Source organism: Delphinapterus leucas, chromosome 4, assembly GCF_059928025.1.
Source record: "Delphinapterus leucas isolate spDelLeu-1000000601 "Yukka" chromosome 4, BTC_Dleu_Yukka2, whole genome shotgun sequence".
Lineage (NCBI taxonomy): Eukaryota > Metazoa > Chordata > Mammalia > Artiodactyla > Monodontidae > Delphinapterus > Delphinapterus leucas.
In genome coordinates, this window is record NC_143132.1 from 13,016,403 (window position 1) to 13,032,780 (window position 16,378).

The window sequence follows — 16,378 nt, forward strand, 5'->3', positions numbered from 1 at the left end:
AACAGTGCAGCTTTTAAGTGGTAGACCCCGCACGTGGACGCAGGCGGTCTGGCTTTAAAATCCACATGGCCGACCACCGTGCAACCCAGTCCACAAAGTTGTCACGTTTTTTCAAACTCAATTAAACAAAAAACCTCTGATCTATATAACCAGCGCCTCCAGATATGTGCTCAGGCCCTGGTATCTCCAGCAGCCCCCGATATGAGCAGAAGTCGCTCCCTTCTCGTCTGCCTTGCCCTCTCTCCCCTCTCCAAGGAAACTTAAAAGTTAAAACAGCTTCTTAAAATCCCCCACCAGTACAGGAGGGGCTTGCTTCTTGTCAGTCCCCTAAGAACAAAGAAGAGTCCCCTCTCTTGCCCCATAGTCCTCCCAAGTGCAGAAGGTCCTTCCCCAATACTGATGAGTGAATAAAGACACGGCTCTGGGAGCAGCCGTGATGACACACAGGCTCCCGTTCACTTTGATCGTCTGTGTCTCTCTCCCTGTCCTCGGGCCCCTATGGCTTGTCTCTTCCTGCTTAGGGGATGGCGGTACTGTGTTACCCAGCTATGTTTTGTCTGTACAGTTTGATTGGACTTTGTTATTTTGAATGAACAGAGGAATCTCAAAGTAGCCTCTTGGCAGAATCAGTATTCTTGATGATGGATGTGAAGAGTCAACGCTCTTCGTACAATAGGAAAATCATCAGATTTGGGCACCCTGCTGGGTGAGCCCGGAAGAGAAAATGCAAAAAAGAAAAGAAACCCTCATTAGATTTTAAACTGAAAGCATCTCAGGCAATCCTCAAATGGTGTAATGAAGAAGTTAAGACCATATTCTAACTTTGCAAAAGTGAACGACAACCCTGTTGCAGAAGACACAGAAGCTACGGCAGGTCCAGTTTTAAATGAAGTTCTCTGCCAGCTAAGGAAATCTGCTTTATAGACGTTTAGTTTCCTTTTTTCCCTTCTACTTGTAATAGTTACAAGATTTTTAAAGATTTGCTTCCTTTAAATGATATTTAAATGGTTCTGGAGAGATAATTAAATATTTAGATTTAATTTCACAGGAAATGAGGGCTCTGCTAGGCATTAAGTTGATGATGACATGACGATATAGTACCAGCCTCATCAGGAGCTGTGCTTTTTAAAGCATCCTCTAACACATAACCAAAATCCCTTTAAATCATATAATGTAGCCACCAAAATTCATCCTAAATCCTTTTGGAAGATCCAATCTGTTTGCTCAGAACTCTTCCCGCCAGGGACTCCAGGACATCTCTGAAATGCTATCTAAACTCTCTTACTCATTTGAAAAAATCTAACCTCAGAATAATTTACGAAATTCACTCCACCTCCATAGCGTAAAGGAGAAGATTCTCCACCACTGAAAAAGGCTACAGCATATAGAATACCAGCCAGATTACGGCTGCTAAAAATGAGACGTATAGAACCTTTCAAAATCAAGACAGTCCAGGTACAGGCACCCATGAATATATTCTAAACAAACATTTTCCGGTGCTGTCTCAACCACCTAATCACCTATGCCCATGTGTGCATAGGTGACACTCATTAACATGATTTCTAGAGAAGCAAATAAAGAACTCCTCCGAAACAACACCTGTATTTCCAATCTTCCCTAACTTTAAAAGATCTGAGCCTTTGCCACTATTGGCTGATGAATGTATTTCCAGGGAGGGGGGAAGTAGAACGCTGGAGATCAGAGAGAGAAAAAGCACACCGTCTTTGCTATCAAAACATTATTAAATTCATTCCTTTGACATTCTGACAGTAATTGCACTGAGAGGGATTGGATTTTGTTAAAATTACTTTAAAAGGGTTGTTGAGAATTTCCTGTGGGAGGGACCAGCGAGCGATGCACAGCCTTTGCTGGCTTTCCCTTTGTTGTCCTCAAAGCTCCAAGCTCGGTGCACATCTGATCTCTGACAGCACGAAACCCTTGTAATAACACCTTGAGTCTCTTGCAAAGCTCTTCCCCGGGTTCTTCTGCCGTGATCAGCTGAGTGGGTAACCCAAGCTGATTCATTCCTGAGGTTTCTGCCTTTGTCATCTTAGTCACCAAAGACAGAAGCAGAAGCACTTACGACCATCATTTTCCTAATAACGGCAGAGCTCTGACACGGCAGGTTACACAAGGGTATTGTTGGAAAGAGCCAAAAATAGCGTTATTCACTTAAAATTTCTGAATGTTCCCTTCCTTGCTGATCGAAACTCAAAGAGTTCTAATGAATCGTGATTTCGTGACCATGTGTGTGACTAAAAATATGTACAAGGAGAGGTTTTCTTACCTTAGTGAGAAAAGGATGTGCCTGAATGGGGCCTGGCCAAGGCTGGCTCCCTCCTCCCAGTGCCACCCCTCTGCCCCTGAGCCCGGGACCTCCCCACAGTGTCCTCCCGAGCCCGGGACCTCCCCACAGTGTCCCAGATTCAGGCACACAAGGTAGAGCATCCCCTGGTGTCAATCCCATTGGTTAAGTTAAGTGAAAGAAGCCACTTATAAAAGACCATATATTGTTTCCATTTATATGAAACGTCCAGAATAGGCAAGTTCATAGAGACAGAAAGCAGATTGGTGGTTATTACCGGGGGCTGCTGGGAGGGCTGGGAATACAGGGTGACTGCCAATGGGTACAGGGTTTCTTGTTTGGGGTGATGGAAATATTGTAAAATTAGACAGTGGTGATAGTTGCATGACTCTGTGAATATACTGAAAGTGGCTGAATTGTACACTTTAAAATGGTGCCTTTTATGGTATGTGAGTTGTATCTCAATACAAAAACTTTTAAACGTATGTGTGTGCACATATATATAATTCCTTGATCTTGCTTTTGTAAATGAGAATCAAACATGAGCCCTAATTTTTCTCAACAACCCGGAGTAATTATGAATTATAACTCCATGAAGGAAGAACTATGCATTTATTGGGGAAGTCAACACTCTCTTGGGAGGGAAAGAGGGCACTTTCGTTTTTTTATTGTATCGTATTGACCTTATTTAGTCTAGCACTAAAAGTCAGCACCCGCCACCAACGGCAACACTGCTAAGAATCCTGTTTCCGCTCAGTCTGCTTGCAAAGCTCCTCCTCAGGAAGGAACAGGCTGTTTCAAAAAAAAGTTTGATTTTCATAATTATTTGCAACGTTGGTTTGGCTTATGGAGAACATGCCTAACTTTCAAGGGCAAGTTCACACTTCACGCGGTGATTCAATTCCATCGAGTGAAACAGCTATTAAGCAACTACCATATGTAAAGCAAATACGATGAAAGCACCATCACTTGCTGAAAAACAATCTCACGCCATCTTAACACTGATGCTTCTTTCAGGCACCTGAGCAACTGTTCGCATTACTTTGCAAATAATAATAATGATGATGATGAGCCGCCAACACTAAACATGCCCCTTACTATGTACCAAACGCTGTCCCAAGCTCTTTCCATATATGTATAGTTTTTCTTTAATTTTTTTTTTTTTTTTTTGGCCATGCCGTGTGGCATGCAGGATCTAGTTCCCCGACCAGGGATCGAACCCAGGCCCCCTCCATTGGGAGAGTGGAGTTTTAACCACTGGACCATCAGGGAAGTCCCTCTTTCTGTATATTAACTCATTTCCCCTTATACCAACCATGAGATAAGTATCATGAATATTCCCATTTTACAGAAGAAGAAACTGAGGTTCAGAGAGGTAACTAACTAGCCCAGGGGCACACAACAATTAAAGGAGAGAGCCAGGATGCAAACCCAGGCAACTCTGACTTCAAACATTATTCTTTTAACCTCATGTTAGCATTAACCCGACTCACAAAACAAGTCCATGAAACAAAACTTCAGAAGAATTGTAAAACAGGCTGCAAGGATTCAACCTTGCTTGGAGCACGCTGAAGCACAGTGCCGTCCACTCAGCACAGAACTGGTGATCAGCATCATGGCGTGGCCCTTACCTGTGGACCACCCCGGCCCGGTGCAGGTGCTCCACCGCAGAGATGAGCTGCCTGATGTATCTGCGGGCTTCGGGTTCCTCCAGCCGCTTCTTCTCATATATCTTGTGCATCAGGTTGCCCCCAGGACACAGCTCCATGACCAGGTAGTAGCTGTTTTCTGTCTCTAAGATATCAAGGAGCTGGGTAATGTTAGGGTGGCGGATCATCTGCTGGATCTGCCCCTCTCGCCGAAGGTTTTTGGTGACATAGGTGTCTTTTTTGGCTCTCTTCTTGTCGATGACTTTTATGGCCACCTAAGGAGACACCAAGAATATGGCTGTTGTCAGACACTGCAGGCAAAGTTTATTCCCTGACTATTCACAAAACCCTAGGAAAACACATAGCTGCTCATCTGTACCAGGAGAAAAACTTTATCTGAAATAGCATCAAGGGAGAAAGAAAGATGTAACATCAGCGAAGATCAAAAGAGTCAATTATGAAGGAAGAGAATGAAAGTTACTCACGCAAACTCAAACGGTGGTCCGGAAGCCTCCGTGAAGAGTCAGCGTTGAACTTGGTTCTCCGCAGCGTGAAACACCAAGTTCTCCTCCAGCAAAGGGCCCCTCCCCGCTCCCTCTCCGGCCTCGCCACCATCCCTCCAAGTTGGGTCCCCCCATGATTCCATTTCTGAAACGACCAAATCTGCCCCATCTTCAGTTCTAGGGCGTGTTTAGGGAGCTGGGGGATGCAACGCCCAGTGATGTGGCACCCCTGCCCTTCCTCCCAACCCTCTCTCTGCCCTGGACCAGGACCTCAGGCCAGGCTACCTCTGTCCAATGGTTACCTCTTTCCCTGTGAATCACTGTACAGGTTATCTCTTGGCCCCAAGTCCAGAGAGGTATCTCAACTGCCCACTGGATGCCCCTCCTGGGTCACTTCCCCCACAATCAACATGTCACATGTGTGGACCCTCCAGCTTTGTATAAAGGGAGAGAAGGGGGGAGCTAGGGAAAGGAGAATGGAAGTAACGATGGCATGAGGGAGGGGAAGGGAAGATTGTCCCTTCTGCCCAAGCCTGCACCCTTCCCCACTTTCCCTTCCTTCAACGGCTGTCACCAATCCACTCACCCGGCCTTAAAACACACCACCGTTTGGCCCTCTTCTTTTCTTACTATGTCTTCGCTCCTCTCTAATGTGACCAGCCAGGGACATCATGTCGATGACTTCTGCTAACTGCCTTCCTCACTTTCCCTTCCTCTCTGTTCCCATGCCAGGTCGGGTTCATTTAGGACCTTGTTTCGCAGTGCCCCAGACGCATTGTCTCTACGTGAGACTCCAGCAACCCAAGGGATGTTCTCATACAAGGCTACCAAGCCGCTGGGCTGCAGGACAAAAACAGTGGACCTTCCATTTCTATTTATTTCCTTTTTTGTAATTATATTTTTTAACGGCTTCATAATGCACTCAATGTGCAGAGGTGTGATATAGATCAATCAGTAAATGATTGATAGATGATAGATAGGTAGATACACGTTTGCAGCAAGGGGCTCAAACGTTATTTTCTTGACAGAAGTTTGTAATAAAATAAAATAAAAGTCTATCCACCACTAGCCTAGACTATGACATCAGCGTGCTACCTCTTTTTCTCGATGCTCATCCTGGCCCCTTGAATTCATACTCGAAATCAGTGGGTCTGGAACTCTGATTTCTTGCTTAAAGCTCTTCGGCGGCTCCCTGCTGCCCACAGAGCAAGGTCCACAGCCTCAGCCCAGCCCTGAAGCTCCCTCCCCATCAACCCCGCCACTGTCCAGCCCCGACTCCCAGTTCCCCGGGGCGGGTCTCCTCACTGCCCAGACCACACGTTCTGCTACTCTCCAAGCTTGCACTCACAAGCCCACTTCACCCCTTCAAATCCGCCTGGTCCTGCAGACGCTAACTCCAGGCCCACCTCCCTTCCAGGAAGTCTCTTCAACCCTCCTTCCTTATGCTCTCACCACACCCACTGTCTGCGATACCATTTAAAGCTCCTACCCCTCCCTTAAAACAGGGACTGCTCCCCCCTCACCACACACAGCACTTTATAAACAATGAGTGAACAACAGGTCACTAACTGAGCAAATCAGTGAACCTTTTTTTTTAACCATTGAAGCAAAAATAGCTGTAACAGCTTAATCTATTATCTCTTCTGGGGAACAGTCTTTTTTTAAGCTTTTTTTTAATTGCGATATAATTGACCTATAACACTGTATTAGTTTGTACAACATAAGGATTTGGTATATGTATATACTGGGAAATGGTCACCACAGTGAGTTTAGTTAACATCCATCACCACAGTTACAAATTTGTGTGTGTGTGTGATGACAACTATCAAGATCTTCAGTATTAGCAACTTTCAAATATACAGTATTGTTAACTGCAGTCACCAGGCTGTACATTACATCCTCAGCACTTATAACCAGAAGTGTGTATCTTTGGACCACCTTCACCCATATTAATGGAGGTTTTCAGGCCCTTAAACCAAAGATATGACTAAGAGGGGACAATCAGCCATTGGACCAGACAAGCTGGGGGCCTGTACTGTCCCTGGGCCATGAGAGGCTGGTGCTGTCAGCCCACAGAAGTGGGCTGTAGTTTGGCCTACGAGTCCAGTATATATGAAACTAAAAGCTTTAAAAACTGTACTCATTTGTGTGTACATATGTATAACACATACGTATACATATATATACATACAAATATATATCCATCATCTTGTGGAGGTGGAGAGAAAGAGGAATGCTGGAAAGTACAATTAGATTCTGTCTTTGCTCGAGTCTACGTTGCAATGTTTTAAAAATTACACTCTTTGGCAGTGAAATCCTCAAATGTACTCTGAATAAGTAGTCTGAAAACCCAGCAGTAAAACGATCTGCCTTTCTTAACAGAGCACACAATTATTATTAGGATAATTTATTTAGCTCTTTAATTGCCTGGAGTAGGTTATATAATGGCCACCCAAAGACGTTAAGGCCCCATCTGTGGACCAGGTGAAAGTGACCTTATTTGGAAAAAGTGAAGGATGTTGAGATGAGATTCACCTAGATTATCTGGGTGGGCCCTAAATGTCATCACAAGCGTCCTTATAAAATAGAGGCAGTGGGAGATTTCACACGAATACACAGAGAAGTGGCGAACGGGGCAGAGATGGCAGGGATGAGCCACAAGCCAAGGAATAATGCAGCCCCACCAGAAGCCGGGAGAGGCAAAGGACGGATTCCCCCTAGAGCCATCAGAGGGAGCATAGCCCTGTCGACACCTTGATTTTGGCCCAATGAAATCGATTTTGGACTTCTGGCCTCCAGAGCTGTGAGAGAATGAATTTCTGTTGGTTTAAGCCACCAAGTGTGTGATAATGCATTACAGCAGGAAACTAACACACCAGGTGTCTGTTCCACCATCATTTGCCATCTTGGTTCCCAAGTTCTACTGTTTCTGAGAGTCCCTCAGTGAAAACCCTGAACCCTTAGGCAGCCTCACCTGGAGAAGGTTTTCCATAAACTCCCTCTCTATTTTTAAACACCCTTACTTGTAAGCAACCTTAAACTTATAAGCTCTGCATTGATAATACTGAAAATGTAATCCGTTCTTGATTACACAAAACCATTTAATCAACTTCATCTGTAACAACTGAAAAGGGAAAAACTGAATTGGAAGTTAAGGAAAAGGCAGTGATCAATGATCAGCAAAGGGAGGCATCTAATTTAATTTGACAGTAATCAGAGATTTACAGGCACTAATTCTACCCGGGGGGAGCCCAGTGTGATGATGGGCCTCTAGCTGAAAAAGATAAACTGCTTTAGTCAGGGGAGTTTTAAAGAGTAAAATTAAATCTGCACAGACTGACTGAGGCCCCAAGTCCCAGGACCACACTGGAACTCCCAAGCTGGTCCTCGAGTGTGGGAGGGAGGGGAGGGGAGGGCGTCAGGGGAGTTTCTGAGTTGCATCCTGAGCACATTGGGACAGGAACTTTTGCTGTGAAAGGTCAATAAAACGAAGACTCCAACCCTTCGATGGATCCAAGTTGCAAAGCCTCCTGAAATTTTACAGAGGAAGCCGTTTTCAAAGATTGCCCCCATATTTCCGAGTAAGTAGCAAAGTCTTAAGGTGCTAGGAACTTAGTAGAGAGAGATTAACACAGCGCCAGTATACCACAGCTGAAACTGATCACTCATCAACTTCTTATTAAGAAGTTGCACTTCCGTGACTTCCCTGGTGGTGTAGTGGTTAAGAATCCACCTGCCAATGCAGGGGACACAGGTTCGAGCCCTGGTCTGGGAAGTTCCCACATGCCGCGGAGCAACTAAGCCCGTGTACCGCAACTACTGAGCCTGTGCTCTAGAGCCCGTGAGCCACAGCTACTGAGCCCGCGTGCCACAACTACTGAAGCCTGCGCACCTAGAGCCCGTGCTCCGCAGCAAGAGAAGCCACCGCAGTGAGAAGCCCGCGCACCGCAATGAAGAGTAGCCCCGGCTCGCCGCAACTGGAGAAAGCCCGCGCGCAGCAACGAAGACCAAACGTCACCAAAGAAAAGAAGTTGCACTTCTCACAGTATGGCAACTCCCACCCCACCTCACTCCCCAGGCTCCCGCCAAAAAAATACCTATCAATGATGGATAAAATCAGCAAACTTTTAAATAACTAAGCTCATACGAAAGAAAAGGAAACCCTCCAAGGCCAAGAAAAGAAAAAAAAAAGAGTGAGTAGATCTAAGATGAGGAGAGGGCAGCTATGGGGTAGTGAAATAGAAGATACAGGAAAGGAGTGACTGCAAGGAAGGATCCTGAGGAAGGAAAGGAAGAGGTGGCAGAGCGCTCTGCAGGGATGGGAAGCACGGCTCCCTCCCACACGGGAAGGAGGAGGGACCAAAGCGCGTGAATCCCAATTCTCCAGGAGAGGCGCCAGCTGCAGAAAGGTATTCATGCTTAATGGCCCCTGTGACGTATTAGGAGAAAAATTCCAATATAGAATTGTACTTAGAATGCGGGATGCACAAAATCACATGGCTGCAGTCACGGCACACACTCCCACAAACCAATTGGTACCTAAGATAACGTACATAAAGCACTCAGTACAATGTCTGGCACATAGTAAGAGCGCCTGAAATTGACATTCTTATTATCATTATCATTTTACTTTCACTGAGGCAACCTGTAGAGGGTGAAAAGCATTTAAGCTTAGTTCAGCCAAGAAGAAAATGTGCACTTCCTTGACCTGTCGCTTTGGCATATTTAAAAAAAGAAAAAGAAGCCTGAATCTCATTTCAGTGTTTTGAACTCTCTGGAATAGAGTTGCTTTTAAATCCCAAGGAGGAGGTTTAATATCAGTCTAGTCTCTCATCTTCTTTAAATATTGACTTAGTTGAGACTGTCTACATAGGATCAGAGTTAACAGGATTTAAAATTCATCCCTTCATCCTGGATCACCGTTCACTGCCTTTAAAATTCATTCCTCTGAAACACATCGAGGGTTGTTCACACAGCCGATCTCCAAAATGAAAAGGCAGATGCAAAATGGATGGATCTTCCATACAACGGAGAGGGAGGGAAACACCGATCAAAGAAACTACTCTTTAATATCACAGAAATATATATATATGTTTTACCCATTGTACAATGTATGCTGTGTAAGTTCAGCCTTTCTTTAATTAAAGCAATTTTATACCATGATGTTTGAAATAATCAGAATGCACAGGGAATAGGAGGCTGTCATCAGCAGGATTTTCTTTTTACATGGAAATTAGCCAAAAAGAGCTTCCTTTCCAGAACATCTTGGTTTCTTAATAAATACTGTATGTTAAACTCAAGTGAATCTTTTCGTCTTCAGCAAACATTTATTAACCACCTAAAATATACGTGACACTGTTCTACATGCCAAGAGTACACCATGAGAGAGATATGGATCTTCAGGCCCATTTGCGGCCATAATTCAGATTTTTTATAGTGGTTTAAAATGACCATCTGTCATGGGCTTAACTGTCTCTGCCCACACACCCCACCCCCAAATTCACATGTTGAAACCTTAATCCCTAATGTAACTATATTTGGAGATAGGGCTTTTAGGAGGTAAAAAGGTTAAATGAGGTCATAAGGGTGGGGACCTAATCTAATAGGATTGGTGTCCATATGAGAAAAGGAAGAGATACCAGAGATCTCTCTCTCCACACATGCACAGAGGAAAGGCCATGTGAGGACACAGCAAGAGGAAGGCCATCTACAAACCAAGGAGAGAAGCCTCACTAGGAAGTAACCCTACTGGCACCTTGATCTTGGACTTCCTGCCTCCACAACTGTGAGAAAATAAACGTCTGTCACTTAAGCCATCCAGTCTGTGGTCTTTTGTTATGGCCACCCGAGCAGACTAATGGACCACCCGAGCATCGTACAATTCTACTATGCAGAAGAGTGTAACTGTAAGAACCAAGGGCTAGCGTCCATTCTCCAAGGACTGGGGTCAGATCTGATAGTTCCTTTCCTGCCCTCCCCCAGTTTTCCACACCCCGGCAGTTCAGAGGGTGGAACGGCACAGCAGCCAGACATACAGATTCCAAGGTCGGGTGCCCTGACTTCAAAGCCTGCCTCTGCCACCCGGTAGCTTGGACCTTAGTTTCCTCGCTGTTATAAAAAACGGAGGGGGGCGGGGCTTCCCTTCCCTGGTGGCGCAGTGGTTAAGAGTCCGCCTGCCGGTGCAGCGGACACAGGTTTGTGCCTCGGTCTGGGAAGATCCCACATGCCGCGGAGCGGCTGGGCCCGTGAGCCATGGCCGTTGAGCCTGCGCGTCTGGAGCCTGTGCTCCGCAACGGGAGAGGCCACAACAGTGAGAGGCCCGCGTACCGCAAAAAAAAATACAAAAAAAAAAAAAACGGATGGGGGATAATAGTACCTATCTTGTGGAGATGCTGGGGATATAAATGAGGAAACCCAGGAAGGATGGTGCGCACCGGGAACATTTCTGGAAGCCCTCGGTAAGTGTCCACTGTTAGGATTTGCATGTTCTGTGCAGGAAGAGAAGCCAGGAAGCCCCTGCCACCCTGCTTCCATCCCCATCACTCCCCTCGTCAGGGTCCCCGGTGCCTCTCGACCACCCAGTCCACAAGGTCACTCTCCCTCCTTGTCTCCTGCTTTTCCTCCCAGCCCAGTCTTCCCAAGGTTCTGCCCCAGGCCGCATCCTTCCTCACATTAGGGATGTACAGTCCATCTCCTCCACTTCCAGGACTCCTACAACCGTCCATATGCTGACCAGTCCCAACACCTCCATCCTACTTACGCCTCTTCCCCGAGCTCTGACGGCCCCAGGGACACCTCCCATTTGGGTGGTCCACTGGCTCTCCAAACCCGTCACTTCCCCCTGGTCCTCCCTGGGGCTCCCCAGCTCAGCCTGAAGCACCTCCCTCCACAGGTGTCCTTGCACCCCAACTGTACATCTTCCTGCACCCAGCGCACCGCTAGTCCCCCACCTAATTAATCACCAGGGCCTGTCACCTCCACCTGCTAAGACCTCCCCACCCCCCCTCTTCCCCCATTCCATCTGCTGCTTGCTGCACCACCATCCTCTCCCGCCCAGATGTCTCCCAACCCCGCCCACCACTGCCTGAGATTCCCTCCCACACAGGGCTGTCTGGGTCAGGCCAACTCCCAACTCCCACTCCTCTCTCCAACTTCACATTACAGTTTGCTTCTCCATCCCAGACTGGCTCGGGCCACCCTGCAGTTCCCCAGCTGTCACACCCATCACACACACCCTTAACGGTGTGGGACACCCTCCACTGTCATTTCCAGGAAGGCAGAACTTGCCCAGCCTCCCCACTTTTGTGTTCCTGGCTTCCACACTGTGCTTGGCTCATTTAGGACAAGTACGTGAGAGAAAGAAAAAAAAAAAAAGAACAAAAGGTCCCAGCAGTCTGCTACAGTGGGTCAGGATGGTGAGCTGGGGGTCATCTCTATGCCTGCCTTGGGTAAGCTGGCAGCTCGAGCCCTCCCCTTCCTAAGCTACAACACAGGCAGACCAAAAGCCTTCCCTTCAACCATTAAGGTTATAAAATGTGATGCCACCTGTGGAAGTGGTTTCAGCTCGTGCGTGATTGTGATGCGGAAACACTCCCTTCCCCTTTTGAGAGATGTCACCTCATCAGAGGCTTCCCTAAACAGCCTAATTAGCGCTGCACCCATGCCCTCCAGCCCCGCCCCCATGGCAACACTCATAATCCCCTTACTCTGTTCTGCTTTTCCACTGGGCTCCAATAGGACATTCCTCCTTCACAGCATCAAATTCTCCCAGATTTGGGGATCAGCCCTGCCGATCACCCTTCTTCAAGCCTCATCCTTTTCGTAGAATACTCTTCCAGAACCTCAATCCCCGTTGTCACTTCAAACAGTGCTCACCCTTCCACGACCTGTGCCGAGCAGTGTCAGGAACAGAGAAGAAGCTCAAGTAACGTGTACTGGACCAATGACACAGCCAACAATTGTGCAGGTTAAGGAGAGAGGAAGGGAGAAAGGGAGGGTGGGGGAGAGGGAAGATGGATGGATGGCTCCGGTCCTTCACACTTACATGTGAGCTCTGTGGATTCCCGGATAGAAGCCAGACGATGTACCCTAAATGCCCACACTAGAAAACAGATTAGATGACATGGAACAAACAGTATCCTTGGTGACCCTCTCTGGGTGAACCAGAGCAGACAGAGAAATTCAGAAACCCTGCTAAGCTAAAGGCGGTGGATTGTGGTCCCCTGCTCACCACGTGTGGACTGGAGCTGCCCAGCCATCCTGCTGCAGAAAGCAGTTTCTTACTTCCTGAGAGTCTGGCTGAGAGCTGGGAGAAGTCACCAAGGAGAAGGGGTGCTGGAGGACACCCATGACCAGCGGTGAAGTGTGCCGTCTGGGGACCTGGTGTCCACCACAGAAGCAGCCTCATTCTTCCCCCTCGCGCCCACTAAGTCCCTCCTACCCCAACATCTTATTCTGGCTTGTGCCCCTGCCATGTACCCTTTCTCCCTCCTAAACTTGTCTGAACCATCTGTCACCTTCTCTAGAACAGCTAATCTAGAGGGGCAGGAAAGTTCCCCCAAGGCAAGGACCACCCAAAAGCACCCAGAATCCCCATTTCTCCCAGAGAAAGAGCCAAAGTCCTGACAGCGCCTGAACACCCATCTCCCTCCCATCTCCTGTCATTCCCTCTGCTCACTTGCGGGCCTTCCTGTAGTTCCACGAATGTGACAGGTGTATTCCCGCCCTGGCCACACACTCTCTCCCTCACCTCCAAGACTTGCCAAGACGTCACCACTCAGAGAGGCTCCTGTGACCCACCTATTTACAGCCACACCCACCTGGCACTCACCCTCCCCTCAATCCAGTCTATTTGTCCCCATAGTGTTCATCACCTCTTAAATCCTATAGAACTCACTGACTGAGTGTGGAATCTGCCTGACCCATGACAGCTCTAGGAGGGAAGAAACAGTTCTTTGTCTCCTTTGCTGTCATGTTTTCAGCATCCAGAATCGTCTCTGGCTCATAGACAACATTCAATAAATATTTCTTGAATGAATGAATGAATGCAAGTGCAGTTGGAAGAAAAAGATTCTATTAACTATATCAGAACCTGTTATGGACCAGATTGTGTCTCCCCTCAAATTCATATGTTAAAAGACCTAACCCGCAATGTGACTACTTGGAGATGGCTCTTTACAGAGGTAATTAAGGTTAAATGAGGACATAAGGGTGGGGCCCTGATCCAATAAAACTGGTGTCCTTGTAAGAAGAGGAAGAGACACCAGGGATCCACTCACAGAGAGAAAAAGCCATGCAAGGACACAGCAAGAAGATGGCCATCTGGAAGCCGAGGAGAGAGGCCTCAAGAGAAATCTAACCTGCTGACACCTTGATCTTGGACTTCCAGCCTCCAGAACTGCGAGACAATAAATTTGTTGTTTAAGCTACCTAGCTGTGGTATTTTGTTAGGGCAGCCTGAGCAGACTAATACAGAATCTTCATGAAAGTTATCAGTGATGATAGGATGGCTTGCTCTGTAGATCTCATTACAACAATAATATCCATGCTGGCTGAAGTGAGTTAAGCAAGGGTGAGCTGGAGGGGACATCCCAAAAGCCATGAAGAAAACAGCAAGGGACTGGGGACTCTGAGGCTCTAGCCCAAGCCTGAATTCGGTGTAAAAGGGCTGAAAACTGTGGTGATTAGCGTGACCCAGTGGGAAGATTTGAAAATAAATTGGTTTCACGCCTTTTTCCCGTAGAAACAGTGTATGTGTAAATGCATTGGAGTAGAGAGTGTGCCTGTGTGGAGGATACTTACTTAACAGAAAGCAGAAAATATCCCCTGCTGGCTTTATAATTAATTTCAGGGTAGCTCCAATTCACAGAGGAATGATGCTGGACAGCACACACAAATCGCTCTTTTATGAGGGCCCATTAATTACTGCTATTTATGTCACAGAGCACAACAGCTCTGACCCCTGGCTCCCCGCCGGCTGTCTTTGTGGAAATGAGGGGGGAAAGTTTCTTTCCCCAGTTTAAACAACAGAGCTCATTAGGGCTGATCTCGGTGATGAGAGCAGAAGTCAGTGCTGGGCAGATGTGAGCAGAATCCAGCTCGCAGTACAGGGCTGGGAGACCCTACCACACCGACCCTGGGAAGTTCTGAAGCCACCATCACCGGGGTTCCCTGTGCCCTGACTCCAGCTCCGATTGAGAAAGCAAATCACGTCCTGACACCCTAGAAACATCCCGTGGGTGGGAAACCAGAAACTGGTTCCTGCAAGGAGGAAAAATGCAAAGCACAGAATTTTGAGAGAGCTATGTAGACCGGCCAGGCTGCCCACAAAGGGCAGTAGTTGTGCAGTTGTTGGAATTCCTATCAAAAGCCCGCCTACTTAGTTAGAATATGCATGCCTCATCTGTCGTCAGAATGTATTTATTATCCACAAGGATAAAAGTAACCCCCAATTCCCTGCCCAGCTGGAATTCACCAAAGCTCATGAATCCTATGGGGAGATGAGAATTAAATGATGAATTAAAACAGGTAGTGCTAGAATCATTTCTCCCTGGTTTTGGAAAAGGGTCAAAAAGCCCCAGCTCAGTAACAGATTACAAGCTTTTTAAGACCATGGGTAATTCATCTTGGTATTCCCCACAGTGCCTGGCTCCGAAAGCACCAAATATATTAAATCGATAAATATATTGGTTAAAAAACTGAATGTCCATTTGTCTCAAATACTTTTCAACTCCGATCCCCCCAGGAGCCTCTTCCTGCTCCAATTCTAACTCCGCCCCACTTTTTAATAACCCAGAATGTAACTCGGGGCCAATATGGAGGAAGCCACAAATTACATCATCTAGAAGCAAATCGATCCGTGGAATCCAAAAGATAATGGGATGGTTAGGCTTGACTACCCCTCGCCAGCCATCAATGTCAACTGGCTGGAAACAGCAACTCCCGGCTGCCCGCGGGACACCCACACGGAGAGCCGGCATCCAACCCTCCCATCACAGCCTCTCCAAGATCATACCCGCCATGCTCCTCCTCTGAGTGAATCGCTCTCTGTGCTCCCCTCACTGAGGCCATCACCATCCCCACCTATTGGCTGAGCACTTGACTCCCTCTCCTTCTCCCCCCCCCCAGCCCCCAATTCCCGTGGCAAACAGTCACCAAGTCTCTTCTGGAAGTTTCCTTCCTCGCCACCCCCACTGCAGCTGACCCAGCCTCCTAAGGGCTTCCTGGCGCTCCCTCAGGTCTCCACCTTCTTCCTTCTCTACACACTGAGGCATCAGAGGTTTCTTTCTAAGGATGGTTATGATCATCTTCTGTGCTCAGAAACTTTTAAAAGAAACTCGATCCCTTGAGGAGAAATTAAAACTCCTTCATGATCTGGCACAAGCCACCACGCCCCCTTACCTCCCCCTCCGCATATTTATTTTTTTGAGCAAAATTTTGACTAGCTTACATTCTATCAACTTTCATTTAGCCCGACTGCTGTCAGCCAAATGACATTTTCATTCTTTAAAGGGTTTCACATAATAGTCATAGTGAGACATATAGTCATGAAGTTTTTGTTTGTTCTTTATTATTTATTTTTATTTTGATAAAAGACACCTAATATAAAATCAAGCATTATTTTTTTAACATCTTTATTGGAGTATAGTTGCTTTACAATGTTGTGTTAGTTTCTTCTGTACAACGAAGTGAATCAGCTATCTGTATACATATATCCCCATATCTCCTCCCTCTTAAGTCTCCCTCCCACCCTCCCTATCCCACCCCTCCAGGTGGTCACAAAGCACCGAGCTGATCTCCCTGTGCTATGTGGCTGCTTCCCACTAGCTAGCTATTTTACATTTGGTAGTGTATATATGTCCATGCCACTCTCTCACTTTGTCCCAGTTTCCCTTCCCCCTCCCCATGTCCTCAAGTCCATT

At 46.9% G+C, this 16,378-nt stretch overlaps 1 protein-coding gene across 1 annotated transcript in view; it reads right to left on the reverse strand.

The window, feature by feature from the left end:
* The window catches only part of HUNK (hormonally up-regulated Neu-associated kinase), a 113,569-nt gene that overhangs the window by 62,119 nt on the left and 35,072 nt on the right, over nt 1–16,378 (reverse strand). The window contains exon 2 of the mRNA XM_022567894.2: nt 3,937–4,229. Within this exon, the coding sequence (XP_022423602.2) occupies nt 3,937–4,229 (293 nt within the window). The remainder of the gene's footprint in view (nt 1–3,936; nt 4,230–16,378) is intronic.